General features: G+C 40.4%; 1 protein-coding gene across 1 annotated transcript in view; it reads left to right on the top strand.

Moving 5' to 3' along the window:
* The window catches only part of LOC309568867 (5-hydroxytryptamine receptor 3A-like), a gene marked incomplete at both ends in the record, with an annotated part of 110964 nt that overhangs the window by 30123 nt on the left and 60307 nt on the right, over positions 1–20534 (top strand). The window contains 2 exons of the mRNA XM_082274651.1: positions 1714–1823; positions 19213–19382. Coding sequence (XP_082130777.1) covers positions 1714–1823; positions 19213–19382 — 280 coding nt within the window. The remainder of the gene's footprint in view (positions 1–1713; positions 1824–19212; positions 19383–20534) is intronic.

Raw genomic sequence — 20534 nt, 5'->3', positions numbered from 1 at the left:
GAAAAAATAATAAATGCACATATTTTTTTCAGGTAAAAAAAATGTTCATTTATTATTTTTTCCTATAGGAACCTGGAAAGCATTGCACATGTGATCAGTGGATTGAGGGTGCAATGTCAGGCTCCTGCACACACTCCCTCCAGCTTTCTGCCTATACCTCCATATGGGTTTTCAGTTAGAAAGCTGGAGGAAGAGTGAATGGACAGATCAGCACACTCATAGTCCTTTGAGTCCCTCTGCTGCGGAGGCAGAGAGGACTTGTTGTTTACTTTTTCACAGATCAATGGGAATGAATCACATGGTCCCCCTCACAGCTGCTCCAATTTTAAATGTGACAGTGGCTGTAGGGGAGAGGATCCCTTGCCCACTGTCACAAGGCAATGGGAAAAGCGGGAGACAGGGCAGGAGCTAGAACATGTTACATGTTACACCCTAAATACAGGTGCAGTATATAATATGTTCCTCAAGGTGAACATATCCTTTAAATGTGTTCACAGTAAGACACTTACAGTTTGAGTAATTAGCATTAAACTAATTTTCAGACTGAGAATTTGATAGGGTGATCCAATCTCCTTCTGTAGGACAAGAGAATTTGTTTTGTCAGAAAACATCTCTTTTGGTGTAACTTCCTTATGAACTATATTATGGATCTGTGGTGAGCGGAATGTTTTGAATTTTCAGAGAATTTAGAATGCTTTTTTTAAGTAAAATGTCTTTTTGACAATTACCTTGTAAAAATGTATTGCTGTGTGAGAGGCGTCCTAAAAATTCCAAAAAACAATGACCTGAAACAGACATCAAACTTTATCACCGCATCAAGCCACTCTTCTAGATGTTTAGCGCTGAAAATGGCACATATGCACTACACGGCTTTAGGCCCAGTTCACACCTTTGCAGATTGTAGCTTACATACTCCAGGTGCATTTTGCCTTTTTTAATACACGTTTTTGATTAATTAAAGTCTATGGAACCAAAAACCAGAAAAAAGGTCCCTGGCCCTTTCCATAAAATGCATATATGTGAACGTGACCCATAGGAAACCATGTTAAATGGACTGTAGGGTGTTTCTGCAAAACTGAAAACGCTTTAAAAATGCATAGGTGTGAACCATGCCTTAATGCCCTCCTTGCAAACAGTTGGCACCTACCATAGTTAAGTTGAAAACAGAAAAATTGGAAGTGGAAAGATGGGAGTGTTCCATTAACAGGCAAAGTGATGGCGACAGTCTTCTGGGATTCCGAGGGTGCACTGCTGCACATCTGGAAGAGTGGCTTGGTGCAGTGATAACGTTTCCTGTCTGTGTGGTTACTAGTAACTGTGTTGGGTTGTGAACTTTTGGGATGCCCCTCGTAGAAAACAATTTACTGCCAGTTTGGCTATAAAGTATTTTCTGAACGCTGTCAGTGGTCTGGTAGCATATTTAAATAGGGTAATGCAGTGGGTGCAACTATGTTAAGGAATCAGAGGACCCAGAACACACTTTCTCTGAATAGCGAGTCTTGCAATGAGTTCTCTTATGTAATTATGAGAATATTGCATTTTGCGCTTACCTTTTTGTAAACATAAGCAATGCAGTTGGCAGTTTATTCTAATCAATTTTGAATAAATTGATTAGAATATAAGTCATCGATTTACTTCTGCATACATATAAGAAAAAATAACATTATAGTTTTAGGTCACTCTATTTGACAATGTCTCCTTTATGCCTAATAGAGCTGGATGGATGACTTTCTCACATGGGATCCTTTGAAATTTGACAATGTGACTAAAATTTCCCTTCCTGCACACCTCATCTGGCAGCCGGATACAATTGTTACTGAATCGTTAGTATACATTTTTTTTGTGTTTACAATCAATGTGAGGCTCTAATGTACAATTTGAATCTTTACAGAACCTGTTGAACAGGTATACAATGTAAGCAGAAAATGGGCCATTTTGTCACCATTTTTTGGGGTATTTCTAGGCAAAAAAACTGTTTGTCAGTTTTGGATAGAGGGGAGAAGGATTAAACTCTCTATGAAGTTTTTATTGCTGTCTGTTTCCCCAATAGGGAGATTCACTGATCATTGCCACCAAAATAGGAAAGTCAGTGGAAATCCAAAATGTTACCTCTTAGAGCATGAGATAAGGGAAACTCTTCCAATGAGGACATGTGTTATGGGGACAATTAAGATTGGAATTCACCTCAGTTACATAGTTACATAGTTAGTGAGGCTGAAAAAAGACACAAGTCCATCCAGTTCAACCTATGATTCAGTTCAGAAGTTCAGGAGATTCTTACTAATGTTTTGTTCATTTCTGGGAGAGGAAGTGAAGGAATATTTTCCCAATAGTACATAGACAGCAGAAAAATAAATGGGCAGGAAATGTAACCCTTCCCTTTGAATTAAATCTTTTGTCATTCAACCACTTGACCATAAATGGTTCCAATCTCGGTTGGTTCCTGCTGAATTCGAACCATGTATGGGGAGGCTGAATGTACCCAAGTTAATCCACCGATCATCATGGGTACAACCGGCCTGCTGGATTTTACATGTGATTATTGCAAGCAAATGTTAACCACTTGACCTCTGGAAGCTTTGGCCCCTTTATGACAAGGCCATTTTTTGCTATACGGCACTGCGTTACTTTAACGGACCATTGAACATACAACATTGTATATAAATATATACAACATTGTATATGATAAGGAGGCATTGATCAGCACTGATGAGGCTGCACTTATAAGCTGCACTGATGGGCACGGATGAAGAGGCACTAATGGGCACTGATAGGCAGCACTGATATGCTGCACTGATGGGCACTGAAATGCTGCACTGATGGGCACTGAAATGCTGCACTGATAGACACTGATTGGCACTGATGGGGATGCATTGATAATCAGGGCCCTGATTATCAGTGTAAATGTGTGCTCTCACAGGAAAGCCACTAATCGGCTTTCCTTTCCTCACACAGTGATACCACTGAGGAAAGGAAATGCCGATAACCGTGATTGGACACAGCTGCTCACATGGTAAAGAGCCAATGTCATTGGTTTAAAAACAACTGTTTCAAAAGAGCAATTCAAATTAAATTATATATCAAATAACTGTTTTACAGCTCCCAATACATATTTATTAAATGTCAAGTGTATTTTGTGTGTCTTAATATGGTGTAGGTTGGGTCAAACATGATTGACACTAAAGCCCCGTACACACGTAGCGATTGTCGGCCGAACGATCGGCCGTCTTTTGTCCGGTGCTGTCCTGTCGGTTGAAAAGTGCTAAAGACTGCACACGAATTTTGTCGGCCAACAACAGCCAACTGCAGAAGTGATGTCATGTGATGGTTAACTTTCCCTGTGTTTTTTCTTCTCTGAGCATGCCCAGTCTTGCTCATCTGCTGTTTGTCGGCCGAATTCTGTATTGACTGAGGAACAATCGGCCGTTCTGGTGTTGGCCAACAAAAATTTTAAAGCCTGCACACCAGATTCTGTTCGGCCTAAAAGTCGCAGTCGGTTGTTGGAAGCATCATACTAACAAGCCGACAATTGGCCGATCGGACGTTGGCTGAATATTTACGGCCGACAATCGCTACGTGTGTACGGGCCTTAACTTTCACATCTGCATCCAAGGCTCTTTTTCATTTTAAAGGTATTAGCAATTACATTGATATATTTAATACTGATTTATATTTATATTCTTGGTGAATGCAATCAATCAGCATACTATATCATGTCCCCATAGTGTTAAGCAAAAGGAGGACATGGAGGAGGAGGGAGAGGAAGGGAAGGGAGTGTCACATACCAAATGTTTGACTGCACAGATAAGAAAAAGGAGGAAATGAAGAGCTTAGAGGGGAACTGAAATAAAGCATGCTCTGTAGAGGACATAAGCTGGTCTACGCATGCCCTCAACATCAAGAGTGTAACTTGCTGGGGTAGGCTTTGTGGATGGGGGAAGACTCTTGCTTTATTAAAAAAAATCACGATGAACGATGTCCGTCCCTGCTGTCATGTCCATATGGGTATCAAGGGGGACCCCCTACCAAAAAAGTGTTTTGTTTTTTTTGTTTAGTTCTTTGTGTGGGTTCCCCTGTTTACATATATATGAAACCATCATCAAGGATAAGGCCTGGTTCACATTGGTGCGACATCTGCTACAACTTTGAAGCACATGTCACATCACAAGTCGTGCCCCATTCAGTGCAATGGAACCGTTGTAATAGGAGCAAATTGAGTCTGCCTAACTGTAAATGTACGTCATGTTTTGGCATAACCATGGTATATATTTATTTTTGTTTGGCGGCTGGCTTTCTAATAAAACTGATCCCAGCGGCGGACTAACCACGGAATCACTTTTATAGGCGGTGGGAGGTTCACCCCCCCCACACTGCTTCATGGTTGTTTCAGGGTTTACCGGAGCCATTGTTATCGCTCCTGCCGATGGCTGGGCAGGAAGTCAAGTGAGGGCAAGATGGCACTCACTTGGCTCTATGTCCTTGGAGGACTGGAGCGACCTCTGATGTCACTTCCGATCCGTGGCCATCAACAATTTTTTTTTCTTAAGGTCAAAATGTCAACAACATTTTTTTTATTTTGCTTTTAAAGGTAAATGAGAGAGCTGGGGTCTTTTTGATCCCAGATCTCTCAATAAAGAGGAACTGTCATGTTTTTTCTCTATTACAGGGGATGTTTACATTACTTAATAAAAGTGATCAAAAAATAAAAAAATATAAGAAATAAAAAAGTAAAGTGCCCCATCCCTCCATGCTCATGCGTAGAAGTGAACACATACATAAGTCACGCATATGTAAACTGGGAACAAACTGTGTTCAAACCACACATGTGAGGTATCATTGCAATCGTTAGAGTGAGAGCAATAATTCTAGTGCTAGCCCTTCTAACCTGTAACTTTTTTAAAAGCGTAGCCTATTGAGATTTTTAAGTACCGTAGTTTGTCGCTATTCTACAAGCATTTGCAATTTTAACATGACATGACATAACGTGACATGTTAGGTATCTATTTACTCGGCATAACATCATCTTTCACATTATACAAAAAAGTTGGGCTAACTTTACTTTTTTGTTTAATTTTAATCCATTAAAGTGTATTTTTTCCAAAAAATTGCATTTGAAAGACCGCTGCATAAATACAGTGTGACATAAAATATTGCAACGACTGCAATTTTATTATCTAGGGTCTCTGCTAAAAATAAATATATAATGTTTGGGGGTTCTAAGTATTTCCTGGCAAAAAATACAGATTTTTACTTGTAAATAACACGTCAGAAAAGGCCTGGACTTAACGTGGTTAAAGAAGTCTTATGCAAGTCGTGCCGAAGCCATTGCAGTTTAAACCAGGATTAAAGGTCTTTAACACCTTCCCGCCCAACTTATAGCAGATTGATAGCTGGGCGGGCCTTTCATCCTTCTTAGTGGATGTCATATGATGTCCTCCCAGAAAATGCCACGCACTGGCGCGATCTGTTGCCAACTGTGTCCCCTGGACATAGCCGATGACTGATTACTATACCAGCTCGCTACCAGTTTCACGTGATCACTGTGACCAATCCCAGCAGATCGCATGACAATTGTCAACAATGAATGGCTTCCTTTCATAGCATCCATTGTGTACCATTATGTTGCTAGCTTTGATTGGTCACAGTGATCACATGGTACAGACAGGGCCAATCACAGCCTATCTGTACCACGTGACTAGCTTTGGCCAAACACAACTAATCACAACAAAAGACACTGAATGAATCAGTTTTATTTGGTAAAAATGCTTGGTTATACCAAGGAAATTCATTGGTATAAGCAATCATAATGTGTGAAAAGAAAAGAAATCATGATCACTTCTACCACTATCATTACTACTATGGTAACACTGTATTGGTCTGGTCACAGTGTGTTAAAAAATATAATAATAATAACAAAATTAAAAATTAAACAAATATATATATATATATATATATATATATATATATATATATATATATATATATATATTTATTTCACATACTGTCACCAATCAGTGTCCCTGACAAAAAAATAGTGAAAAAACTTTTAAAAAAACCTCACCATGACTCTTACTAAATACCTCGGACTGTCTACTTTCCAAAAAGGGGTAATTTGGGGGATATTTCTACTGTCCTGGTGTTTTTGGGCCTCAAGAAATTAGATAGGGTGTCAGTACATCAGGAATGATCAATTTTCAGACATACAGTATAAACCATAGTTTGTGGACCTTATAACTTTCCCAAAGACTAAATAATAAACACTGATTTGGGTTATTTTCACCAAGGAAATGTAGCAGAATACATTTTGACCTAAATTTAAGAAGAAAGGTTTTTTTGCAAAATGTTATAACAGAAACGAAGAAAATCCAAAATAAAGCTCTATTTGTTTGAAAAAAAATGACAAAAATAAAAAGCTTTGTTAACAATTTCAGTACTGGGCTTTTCATCCCCTTCCTGCCCAGGCCAATTTTCAGCGAAGTCACACTTTGAATGACAATTTCGTGGTCCTGCAAAACTGTACCCAAATTAAGTTTTTATCATTCTTTTAAGACAAATAGAGCTTTCCTTTGGTAGTATTTATTCATCACTGTTGTGATGTTTCTCTGTTATAAAATTTAGCAAATAAGTAATTTTTCATCTTGACTGATGGGCGCTGATAATGCTGCACTGATGGGCGCTGATGGGGCTGCACTGATTTTTTTTTTTTCAATTTATTTTTTACATACTGTCACCAGTGCAGTACAGCACAGCATCATCATACAGCTGGTGTGGCAGTGGATCAGGGACACTGTGTCAGAATTACTGGGTCAGGCTCAGAGTCCAGTCGCAGGAAGCAGCAGCACAATGTAGTCAGCAAGCTGGGTCAGGTACACAGTAGATCAGCCAGAGTAAGGGAGCAAGCAGACGTGTAGTCGTAGTCATTAGTTGAAGATCGGTACACAATCGGTGAAGAGCAATATGGCAGCAGGCAGAGGCTTAGTCCTGGAACGTAGCTGGAGGTCGGTACACAAGTAGAAGATTCGGGAGAATGAAGCACACAAGCTAGATCTTGGCAAAAGCACAATGATCTGGCATCAGGAAGTTCCCAGATCAGGTTTAAATAAGAAGTTCAAAGGAGTGGCCAAAGGTTCAGAGTTCACAGGAGGCTGGGCAAGGAACTGGACAGGAGACTGGACAAGGTCTAGGTCACCACACAGATCAAGAATAGATAGGTATTAGCTGCCAGATAGCTCAGCAAGAAGAAGCATTGCCAGAAGCAACTGAGGACCCAAGTTCGAATCCAGGCCTATTTTTTTAATATATTTTTTTCTTTTCTGTTGCATTTTTTTCTTCTTTACATTTTATTTCCCATACTTTGACCAGAGCAATGCAGGAGTAACACTGTACTACTCTGGGTAGGTGATCAGGATTTTTTTCTTTTTTACACACTATGATTGCTTGAATTTCACGGTTACAAGCAACCATTTTTATGAATAAAATGCATTTATTCAGTGTTGTGAATAGCTGTGATTGGCCACATCTAATTGCATGATACAGATGGGCTGTGATTGGCATTGTCTGTACCATGTGATCACTGTGGCCATCCACAGCAAGCAACATAAATGTACACAAGGGATGGCATTAATGAAAGGCATCCATGGTGTACAATTGTCATATGATCTGCTGTGACTGGCCACAGTGATCACATGGTACCAGCAGCAGGCCGGTACACTGATCTGTCATTTGCTGTGCCCCGTAGACACAGTAGGTGACAAATCATGCCGCAGCATTGGCCATAGGGCGCGTTCTGGGGAGGATGTCATATGACGTCCACCCAGAACAAGAGAGTTCCTGCCTGACTGTCATTTGTCTAAAGGCTAGATGGGAAGCTGTTAAAACTGCTCCTACCTGCCCCCTTTTTTTTTATTTTTTTTATTTATTAAATTTTCTTTGGTACATGTGCTTCAGGGCATTACCGAGCTCCCTGGTGTCATTTGTTTGATAATGCCTTGCTTATTAGCCTACAAATTTACCATTACTGTTTTCTAAGTTTCTGCTCCCATTGACTTCAAAGTGGTCCGTGTTCTGCAAAAACTTGGGTAAAGTTCAGCAGACCCACCCTTAACAGTCAGGAGCATTCAGTTCATCATTGGTTTACAGAATGGGATTTCAAAAACCATTGCTAACTTCTTCAGCTTTTAAACATCCACCCATTAACAGGCATATTTCACCCAATGGACCCAATGAGCACAAAGTTAATTCATCTGGTTAGTTTGTGATTTCATTGCAGTACAGTTAGAAACTAAGCAATATTCTTTCTCACATATATTGTAACGACAATCTGCACGTGTGTACGGGCCTTAACTTTAACTAACTTTTAATACCAAACAAAACCGCTGTTAACCTCCCTGGTGGTATGATTCTTTCGGATTTTAGGTGCTGAAAGCGGTACCATTATTTTGCTTGCAATTCTTGAGAATGAGCAGCCCAAACCAACTATTTATATATGATTTCTTTTTACCATGTGTATATTACTTGTCATACTGGTTCAATAAACGTCCCGGGTGTGGAAAATTTTGAAACAGGGTACAGCACAAAGTCTAACATTACAGTCAGGACAGTAGTACCACGTTTCCTTTCTTATTTTCCGCCCGGTGTCGTCGTGCTTGGAACAGCACACCACACACATTCTTGTGGGTGCAGTCTTCTTCTCCGTCGGTGGAATGTGGTCCATAAAATGACGACCGGTCAGTCGTTCGGGGTTCACAACACCAGCAGCACGACGTCCGGATCGACTTACAGTTGGTGTCTGGTGCCTGAGAAAAATCAGCTCCGCAATTTTCCACACGAAGTCCGCATGGATCACAGGCTTGTCACTTTTCTTTTTTAGGAGAATGAATGCATTCCACAAACACTGCTCCAGGAGGTGTCTGAATATTTTTTTATAATATTTTTTCTGCTGTTTCCGCATTGCTGGATAGAAAGTTATGGCCTGGTCAGCTCTGTCCACACCTCCCATGGTGTTGTTATAATCCAGGACCAGTTGCGGTTTCAGCACATCTTTTCCCCCTTTTGTATGGACCATGACAGTGGCGGTGTTATGGATGGTGCTCATCAGGCAGACATCTTTTTTGTCGCGCCATATCAGTGCCAACATTTTTCCTTTCTGCCAGGCAACTAACTCTCCGGGCTTGAGTTTTTTGTTGGCAAAGCTGGGGGGCATGTCACGCCGGTTTGCTCTGACGGTCCCATAAGCATCTGTCTTATGCTGTAGGAGGAACTCAAACAGTTCTGGGGACATATAAAAATTGTCTGTGGTGACACAGTACCCCTGATCCAGCAGAGGCTCAATCAGCGTCAGAACAGAAGCAGTTGCCATCCCATAGCTGCTGAACCTTTGGTTGAACTTGATTCCTCTCCCGGTATATAGGACCGAGTTCTAAATATAGCCAGAGCTGGCTTCACACAGCATAAAAGATTTGATTCCAAAGCGTGCTCGCTTGGACGCAATATATTGGATCCAGCTAAGTCTCCCTTTATATGCCATAAGACTTTTGTCTATGCAAATGTCTCTTTCTGGGACATAGGACTCCTGGAAATTTTTCAAAATTAATTGGTAAATGTCCCAGATCTTTTTCAGCTTCGAAGCCGGATGAGAAGTCTCATCAAAATCCTCATTATTGGCAAAGTGCAAATACCTCATAATAAGGGAGAATTTGTACTCCGACATAATGGTGCCAAAAAAAGGAGTGGCCAATAATTTGTTTGTGGTCCAATACCACTTCTGCAGGGGTTTCCCCACCACTCCCTGCAGAATAATTAGGCCCAGGAATTTCCAGATATCCGCACTGGTAACGGGTTCCCACATCCTGCTCCTTGAAAACCGCCGATGTGCTGCGGCTTGTTGTTCCTGGTACCAATTGGTCTCCACAAAATTTTTTCGATAACCTCATCAGTCAAAAAAAGTTGCAGATATGCCAAGATCGACTTTGAGACCAGGTGCTCCGGTAAACTGGAACCTTGGGGGCGCTACGTGCTCCGTACCGCAGTCGATCACGCACCAAGTACGCACATCGCTCGGCACAGTCACAGCATCATCACTGAACTCACTTTCAGCGTCGGATGACGAGCTTCCCCATGAATCGCTGTCACTCCACTCTGCATGCGATTCAGGATCGCTGTCGCTCTCGCCCAGCAGGTCATACACCGCTTTTGATGTTGCGGCGCGCTTGTTTGAGGCCATGGTCGCTCTGCAATGATCCAGAGACAATGTATAGGAATAATGCAGGAAGTGCAATGGAGAAAGCACTGGGGGGCAATCAAAGGTCAATTTATTTTATTTAGGGAATGTAATCCAATAGGATTACAGTGTATCAGTGTGTTTGTGTGTTATACATTTTGAATTTGCCGCCGGTTCCCGCCCCCGGTGGACGTCACATCGCTGGAGACGGAAGGCGGGGCTGACAGATGATCGGTAGGAAGCTCCGCCGCCGCATACCGCCCGCATACATCGCTGGATCCCGGAGAAAAAGGTAAGTAAAAACTCTACCAGGATCCAGCGATCTTCCTAGCGGTACCCCGAATGTGGCTCGGGGTTACCGCTTTTGGCTCTAAAATGTAACCCCGAGTCACGCTCGGGAATACCGCTAGGAAGGTTAACCATTAACAGACCAACATGCTTAGTCACTAAGACTCAAGCAGCAATATCTTATTCCAACCAAATAATAGTTTACTAACCACCCAAACATTACCCAAAAGCCAGGTTATCAACCTGGTCCCACGCCACTACCGTGGCCTAAACAATCACTCTTTGTTATATTGCAGCCATTTGCTAAAATCATTTAAGTTCATTCTTCTTCCTCATGAATGTACACATAGCACCCCATACTGACAGAAAAACACAGAATTGTTGACATTGTTGCAGATTTATTAAAAAAGAAAAACTGAAATATCACATGGTCCTAAGTATTCAGACCCTTTGCTCAGTATTTAGTAGAAGCCCCCTTTTGATCTAATACAGCCAGGAGTCTTTTTGGGAAAGATGCAACAAGTCTTTCACACCTGGATTTGGGGATCCTCTGCCATTCCTCCTTGCAGATCCTCTCCAGTTCTGTCAGGTTGCATGTGTACATTCATGAGGAAGAAGAATGAACTTAAATGATTTTAGCAAATGGCTGCAATATAACAAAGAGTGAAAAATTTAAGGGGGTCTGAATACTTTCCGTACCCACTGTAAATGCAAAAAGCAGGACGGACATAAAGATCAGGGAACCCATCTACGTCCTGATGCACTCCCTATGTAGCAGCTGCATATCCCGCACCATCAACATCTTTTACAAACAGATTTCAATTATGATTCTGATAGAAGATTTACATGGAACAGAAAAAAAAAGGAAAGCCTTGTGAATAGTAAAAATTGCTGAATCAGCTCTATTGGCAATGTGAATGGCCTAATGCATGAAGTGATAACTGCCTATCTTTGTCTTGCTAATCCAATTCTGCAAACACTTCTGTCCAGCAAGTTAACAACTTAACTCAACTAACCAGACTGAACGGAGTGTGAAAGCAGTTCTAAAGTGTTTTATATGCAGAAGAACAGATTGATTCCATAGCAGTAGCGAAATTACATGACATGTTGAATGCAATTTGTGACCCAATAGCAGCATATAAACATAGCTTCTAAAGTCTGTTTTGGAACTTCTATAAGTCATTGTGCCTCAAACTCCTACTAACAGTTTTGAAGAAGGAGTGTGGGAACAACCACTTTGGTACATGTCATATAAAGGCCAAAAGAGTTCTGAAGAGTCCTCAAAGGAGATGCAACCAGTGGCATAGATAATGCAGGTTGTTTCAGCAAGAGAATGGAATATCATATCGCATATAACTGCAAGCAAAAAACAAACTGGTGTTAAGGAATTTGAAGGCCTTTGCTCATTGCTGGGGTAACTGGTGTCCTGAAACACTGGACACAGGCAAAACAAAGCATCTGCTATTAAATGTTTTGCTACCCTGAAAATCTCTTACTTTAACCAATTTGCCTCTGCTCACTAGAGCTCTACTGCGGCAAAGTGGCTCGATAACGTCTGGCGACGTAGACCTACGTCGTCAGACATTCCCCACTCTCACAGCGGGAGTCGGGCCAGGGGAGGAGCGGCGGCGATCGCCGCTGCTCTTCCCCGATCGCCGGGGAATCGAGTGTTGGGATCCTCCTGCTTGTGTAAACACAAGTGGGCGGATCTCCTAAGTGACAGGCAGGGTCAGATTGCAGGGTTCAGCATAGCTGAACCTGCGATCTGTCCTTGTGTCACATAGTCCCCTCCCCCCACACATCAGTAAGCACTAGGCATACATTAACCCCTTGATCACCAATAAAAATTAACCCCTTCCCTGCCAGTGTCATTTTTACAGTAACATTGCATATTTATAGCACTGATTACTGTAGTAATGTCACTGGTCCCCCCAAAAATGTCAAAAATGTCAGTCAAGGGTCCGATCTGTCCGCCACAATGTCGCAGTCCCGCAAAAAAAAATCGCAGATCACCGCCATTACTCGTTAAAAAAAAACCCACCAAAAATGACAGAAATCTTTCCCTTAGTTAGTAGACGCAATAACTTTTGCGCAAACCAATCAAAATACGCTTATTGTGAGTTTTTTTTTTACCAAACATAGGTTTTTACATTTTTTTGGGGGGGAATTTCATATAAGAAAAATGTGAAAAATATTGTTGTTTTTTCAAAATTTACGCATTTTTTGTGTTTATAGCGCAAAAAGTAAAAATTTGCACAGGTGATCAAATACCACCAAAAGAAAGCTCTGTTTGTGGGAAAAAAAGGACGTAAATTTTGTTTGGGTACGGCGTCGCACGGCCGCGCAATTGTCAGTTCGCACAGTGCTGAATCGCAAAAAGTGGCCCAGACATAAGACAGCAAAATCCTCCGGTGGTAAAGTGGTTAACCTAAATATAAAATGAAGAAGGACCAGATATCCTAAACAGTTGATTGCATAAAAACCCTATTCTAATATTCATCATTAGGAGGCTGAACTGCTGGTTCCAAAGTGCCACAGCCACAACAGCAAGGAAGAGCTCAAGTGAACAATATTCTTAGGTATACTGTGTAAATACAATATTCTGGTCAAAATGCTGAACACTATTTGCCAGAGTGGAAATTACCACATTCAATAGATTCTGTTGCACCTGTAGACAAGTGGAAAATGCTCATCTAAAACAAATTCTGACCTGCCACATAGAGCTAACATTTTAAGTTGAAATAAATTTGCACCAAAACCAGTAGATACTCTTTAACCTTCTAACATAACCAACATGCTAATAAGGGAATTAAAGGCCTGAGATGAGAAGCACCCAGCCCAATAGTAAAATTCTGTTCATAGGCATAATGTGTGATACAAACACCGAAAACTCAAGAACAACTGAATCATATAACAATATTCTAGTTTCCAATAAGGTGGTTTTGAAAAAAACTTGTCTTTTGTAGGAGTCTTAAACTCTATCCTGGCATATTCTATACCAACACCCATGAAATAAATGTTAAACAAGGCAGAACTGTGATTCAGCAGCCAAAGAGACATGATATGTTGCAATATCCATGAAACTGGAAGACCAGGGGATCACTTTCCACATGCTCACTGAATTTTGGCTTCGAGAACAAACTTCTTACCAGGCGACAGTGTTTTAAAAATCAGATTTCTGCAGCACTGTAGTAGAAATGCACTGTGTTTTACTAAAAGAAAAGCAGATTCCTGTACTGAACTGAGAGGAGGAGAAGCATTGGAGAATGCAGATATCTGCGGCTGAGCCCCAGAGGGGATCATGTAACTATACCATAAGCTTTCCAATGCTTTACTATTGAATCTTCATGCTGCTTATCAAGAAAATACATTTGAAATAAATCAGGAAGAGAATGACCTAAGAGTTATAAGCTCCTGACCAAAAGCAGGGAATAAACAAAAAGATATAATGTCAGATTTGGCTAAAAGAGCATCTGGACCAAACTGTCTAATCACAAAAAGATATTGATAGACTGTAGATTTAGATAAAATAATGAGAATTGGCTTTATCAACATTAGATCAATAAAGAACAAGAACACTTAGGAAGTGACAAATGATTAAACTCATTGGACTCTTCAGGAATCACAGACAAGAGGGGATAACCTAAATAAACAAATGGAGGAACTATATGAGACAGGATCCTCTCTTCATAAATCTTCTTTGAAAATTATAAAACACAATCATGCCTACATGTCATGTTATGTCACACGTTGTGTACTGTATGTGCACTGCTCTTTTACTTTTCCTAATAAAACAAAGTGGGAAAACTATATAGCTATACAGTATACAGTCAGGTCCATAAATATTGGGACATCGACACCATTCTAATCTTTTTGGCTCTATACACCACCACAATGGATTTGAAATGAAACAAACAAGATGTGCTTTAACTGCAGACTTTCAGCTTTAATTTGAGACTATTTACATCCAAATCAGGTGAACGGTGTAGGAATTACAACAGTTTGCATATGTGCCTCACACTTTATAAGGGACCAAAAGTAATGGGACAGATTAACAATCATAAATCAAACTTTCACTTTTAAATACTTGGTTGCAAATCCTTTGAAGTCAATTACAGCCTGAAGTCTGGAACACATAGACATCACCAGACGCTGGGTTTCTTCCCTGGTGTTGCTCTGCCAGGCCTCTACTGCAACTGTCTTCAGTTCCTGCTTGTTTTTGGGGCATTTTCCCTTCAGTTTTGTCTTCAGCAAGTGAAATGCATGCTCAATCGGATTCAGGTCAGGTGATTGACTTGGTCATTGCATAACATTCCACTTCTTTCCCTTAAAAAACTCTTTGGTTGCTTTCGCAGTATGCTTCGGGTCATTGTCCATCTGCACTGTGAAGCGCCGTCCAATGAGTTCTGAAGCATTTGGCTGAATATGAGCAGATAACATTGCCCGAAACACTTCAGAATTCATCCTGCTGCTTTTGTCAGCAGTCACATCATCAATAAATACAAGAGAACCAGTTCCATTGGCAGCCATACATGCCCACGCCATGACACTACTACCACCATGCTTCACTGATGAGGTAGTATGCTTTGGATAATGAGCAGTTCCTTTCCTTCTCCATACTCTTCTCTTCCCATCACTCTGGTACATGTTGATCTTGGTTTCATCTGTCCATAGGATGTTGTTCCAGAACTGTGAAGGCTTTTTTAGATGTTGTTTGGCAAACTCTAATCTGGCCTTCCTGTTTTTGAGGCTCACCAATGGTTTACACCTTGTGGTGAACCCTCTGTATTCACTCTGGTGAAGTCTTCTCCTGATTGTTGACTTTGACACACATACACCTACCTCCTGGAGAGTGTTCTTGATCTGGCCAACTGTTGTGAAGGGTGTTTTCTTCACCAGGGAAAGAATTCTTCGGTCATCCACCACACTTGTTTTCCGTGGTCTTCCGGGTATTTTGGTGTTGCTGAGCTCACCGGTGTATTCTTTCTTTTTAAGGATGTTCCAAGCAGTTGATTTGGCCACACCTAATGTTTTTGCTATCACTCTGATGGGTTTGTTTTGTTTTTTCAGCCTAATGATGGCTTGCTTTACTGATAGTGACAGCTATTTGGATCTCATATTGAGAGTTGACAGCAACAGATTCCAAATGCAAATAGCACACTTAAAATTAACTCTGGACCTTTTATCTGCTCCTTGAAAATGGGATAATGAGGGAATAACACACATCTGGCCATGGAACAGCTGAGCAGCCAATTGTCCCATTACTTTTGGTCCCTTTAAAAATTGGGAGGCACATATACAAACTGTTGTAATTCCTACACCTTTCACCTGATTTGGATATAAATAACCTCAAATTAAAGCTGAAAGTCTGCAGTTAAAGCACATCTTGTTTGTTTCATTTCAAATCCATTGTGGTGGTGTATAGAGCCAAAAAGATTAGAATTGTGTCAATGTCCCAATATTTATGGACCTGACTGTAAAACCCAAAATCAGGCAACTCATTCACAGATTTAAAACTGACAACCCTTAAACACCCTAATTTTTGTAAAGGAAGTAAATTAAACCCTCAGACAAGCTAATGACGATAAACTGACTGATCAGCCTGCTAGGCACACAATCCCCCCGAACAATCACTGATATAATAACAATGACATCCTTGAACAGAACAGAACAATGACATCCTGGACAGAAGCGCTAACCATTCTACTGCAGTACCTGCAATAACTGTTGCAAATGAACACACAACGAAAACATTTCACAGGTCAGAAGTGTGATAAGTGAAATGTAACTTAAAGCACTAGAGACGGGAGAGTAAACTAAAGAGGTGACAAAAGGCTGACCGAGCACACTAAGCAGGGAAGACAATGACACAGAAGAGACTGAATCAGACAGAATAGTGAAGTCTGTGTACATTCCCAGCCCTCAGAGCTTCACTCACCCCTAGCCTGTGATGATGATGATGAAGGTCCTGTTGGAGAGGTGTTGATCACGCTGTCCGGCCATTGTAGCAGCTTCAGACCCGCTGCCTCCCTGGCTCATGGTGGCAGGAACAGTGTCTCTGTGGGTGTCTAAAGAAGACTAGGGCCTCCTTGTCCTGCGTATTCTTTCATGGTAGCTCCTGCCCTGTTGGCCTGTGTGCTGACACTTCCAGTCAGCGGTCCTCCTCTTCTGGTCCCTGCCAAGTCCCAATGGCAACCCGGGCCCAGTGGTGATGTGATGTTACGCTGGTCTTGCCGCAGGTTCCGGTCTGCCTAAAGATAGATGAAAAGTTCCTTGGCTGACCTCAGGTAACCTATAACCATCAGTATACAGGGAGGCCCTGGCACAATACAGGCCCAGGGCCCACAGATGTAAGTGAGGATACAGCTGTCACCACTGAACACTGAGGGGGGGGGGGAATAAAATAAATTAAACAAAAGACCAAGGCAAGCCTTCCTCCAGGGGAATTCATTTTTGAAGTAGTTCATGAAGTAGAATATCCATCCTGGGCTGAGAGCAGGTCAAGAGATGCAGAAGGAAAGCTGAGGAGAATCCAGAGGTGAGTCCAGCTGACAGACCTGAGGTAAATGCTGACTCCGCCCACTGACAGGAGAGGATATAAGTAAAAGGTTACACTCATTGGCTAGATGTTTCCTGCCAAATATTTGTCACCAATCCAGTGCTCAGCAGCTGAGGTAAATCTTCCTAATTACAGCAGGCTGCTTGTCACCTGAAACATAAAACAGAAAGAACCGGCAAAGCAGCCATAGAGAGACATGTACTTCACAATCATCACAGCCCTCTATTAAAAGTAAAATGTATTTATATAACAAATGGGTGTTAGGGATGACAATCCCATGGGGCCACTTCTCTATTTTATTCTTTTGTGGCCCTGATATTCTATACAAAACTAAAAAACAAATAAATATTTTGGCATGACATACAATTTAACCACTTTAAGACCGGGCCTATTTTTGACACTTGGTGATTACAAGCTAAAAATCTTTTTTTTTTTTGCTAGAAAACTACTTAGAACCCCCAAACATTATGTATATATATATATATATATATATATATATATATATATATATATATATATATTTTAGCAGAGATCCTAGAGAATAAAATGGAGATCATAGCAATATTTTTTATCACACCGTATTTACGCAGCGGTCTTCCAAACACGATTTTTTTGGAAAAAAATCACTTTTTTTAATTAAAATATAAGAAAACAGTAAAGTTAGCCCAATTTTTTTCCATAATGTGAAAGATAATGTTACGCTGAGTAAATAGATACCCAACATGTCATGCTTCAAAATTGCGCACGCTCACGGAATGGTGACAAACATTAGTACTTAAAAATCCCAATAGGTGACATTTAAAAAAAATCTACAGGTTAGCAGCTTAGAGCTAACAGGGACAGGGCGCTTTCATTTTTTTTTCCAATTTATTTTATTTATTGTTTTTTTATTTTTCAACAGTTTAAAAAAAAATAAAATGTTATCATTTTTATTCCTATTACAAGGGATGTAAACATCCCTTGTAATAGAAATAGGCATGACAGGACCTCTTTATTGTGAGATCTGGGGTCAAAAAGACCTTAGACCTCACAAGTACACTAAAAAAGAAAAAAAGAAAAAAAAATGGTTGAAAAAAAATCGGGCCTTTAAACCGGTTGCTAGGCAAAGACGTTTGACGCTGCTCCAGTCCTCCAAGACCATAGAGTTGAGTGGGGGCCATCTTGCCCTCACTCGACTTCCTGTCTCTGAGGATCCGGGACTGAATAATTTTCGGAAAACGGCCGGAACACTGTGGGAGGGGGGGGGGGGCACCTCTTCCACTGCACTGTAAGGGTGATCCTGCAGGGAATCCGCCACTGGGACCACCTGGGACCACCTTTATCTGAAAGCTGATCATCGCCGTTTAAAAAAATACCGGGGTTATGACCGCTATCTGCAGCCATAACCCCGGTATTTAGCGCCAAAAGACCGACGTAAATCAACGGCGGGGGGTCGGTAAGTGGTTACGTTTTTTGTCCTCAGTGTCGATCAGAAAGGTGATTGGATAGCCTGCCTTTCACTATATCGTAACATGCAACTTATATTTGCAGTCTGTTCTTATATTGGGTATTTGAATTAAATTCCAATACAGATACTAATAAAGTCATACAAAACATATTATGTGTAGCTACATTTCTGCCCTTATTTAGCGATATTATAGGACAAATTATCAATATTGGAAATATTATTGTATGCGTTTATGCAAATTAAAATTCCAGTGCATTATGTTTTACAGTCCTCTTCAGCTAGAAATTATGATTCTATTTATTCTAGAAATGATCTTAATATATCAGCACTATATAATGTTACAAATGCGCATCCTTTAGAATATTGAATCCCTTCTAAGCGCTAATGTATAATTATTGGTTGATGTATACTTATGATCTAATTAGGAGAGTCACACATTCACTCACTTTGGTTTGCCAAAATATTTGCCTGCAGCTCTACCTGATTTACAGACAATCAAGCAATTTAGGAATCCAGGCAATTGTATTTCACGAATTTTAGAACAAACTTCTATGCATATTGTTTGTTTAGAAGAATAAAAAAAAAAAACGTAATGCGACGATTCACCTGATTTGCAAACTGATTATCCAATCACTATTGATGTACTTGTTTTTCTACAGACCTATCCAGTAACTTGCATATGGTTGTTTTTCATTCTAGAGTAAATGAGGAAAAGCCCCGTGACATCAGTTATGTCACTATAAACAACGATGGCAGAGTTATCCAGTACAAACCAATGCAAGTAAAATCTGCTTGCATCCTCAACATTTACAGTTTTCCCTTTGATTACCAGAACTGCACCCTCACGTTCTCAAGCTGGGCTTACACGCGTAAGTATTGTCGATGACCTAAGTGGTCTAAAATTTATAACAATTCTAACATGTGGTGAGACTGCAATTCTTTCTGATGCATAATGCTCAAAGGACTTTATTTCTAAAAAAAAAAAAAAGAACAAAATAAACTATCTGTGAACTGACTCTACTGATGTCTGTGATGCAGTATATTTTGCCTATACTGTATGCACGTTGGGGTTGAATGCTCACTTATATTGATGAATATACTAAATCATCTGTAAACATTTTTTTTTTTTTGCACACAATTGAATGATTGAAAAAAAAAATGAATTCCCACCATATGCTAAATAAGAGTTATTTTTGTTAAGTAAACATTCTCTATTCCTTTAATAAATAAACCCCACTGAACCTAATCAACCAACAGGATTTCAATGCCTTACTGTCAAACATGCCAAGCCATCCTTATGGTAACTTGTAAGATAAGTAAAGCAACTAACATTGGAAATTGAGAATAAGGAAGGAATAAACTTTGTAAGCATAATTAAAACATTTTTGTATACAATCTTTATTATAACAAAAAAATAACACAAGCAAGTGTAAAATACATGCACCAATGCAGCTACTGGCACTTAGGCCCCCCTGCCCAGACTACACCCCCAATTAGTGACATCATAATCAACATTAATACTTTAAAAACTGACAGCAGTCACTACTAGCGACAGCCCTAATATTGATGTTACACCGGAGTTTAATAAACCAAATCATCGCTGCATACATGTACAAAAAGGCATCACTGTACTAATAAGTATATTGCAAAGCAACAAATGTTTGATTACTGTCAAATTTTAGCATATTTATTCCTCGTATAGAATATCATGACACCACATCCTAAATATGTATAGCAGCAAAAAGAGAAGATAACTTCTAGAGAGTATTTGAGGTGTCGGTATCGGGGGGTGGGCTGTGCTGGGCTAGGGGAGGCGGCACGGGCAAGGCACAGGGATCCGCTGGTTCATTGCAGGATCGTAATGCTGCTCCCTAGCATGCTCTCACTCGCGTGCCATGTGGGCTCCCCCCCCCCCCAGTGTCGGTATGTCAAAGATTATGTACAAATACATATATTTATTATAAGATATTACCTTTATTTCCAACATTATATACAATATCTTCTTGACAAAATTCATAAAA

This window comes from Pelophylax lessonae, assembly GCF_965119305.1.
Source record: "Pelophylax lessonae genome assembly, chromosome: 12".
Taxonomy (NCBI): Eukaryota; Metazoa; Chordata; class Amphibia; order Anura; family Ranidae; genus Pelophylax; species Pelophylax lessonae.
The sequence above is the reverse complement of the archived record's forward strand: the minus strand, read 5'-3'. Positions and strand labels throughout refer to the sequence as shown.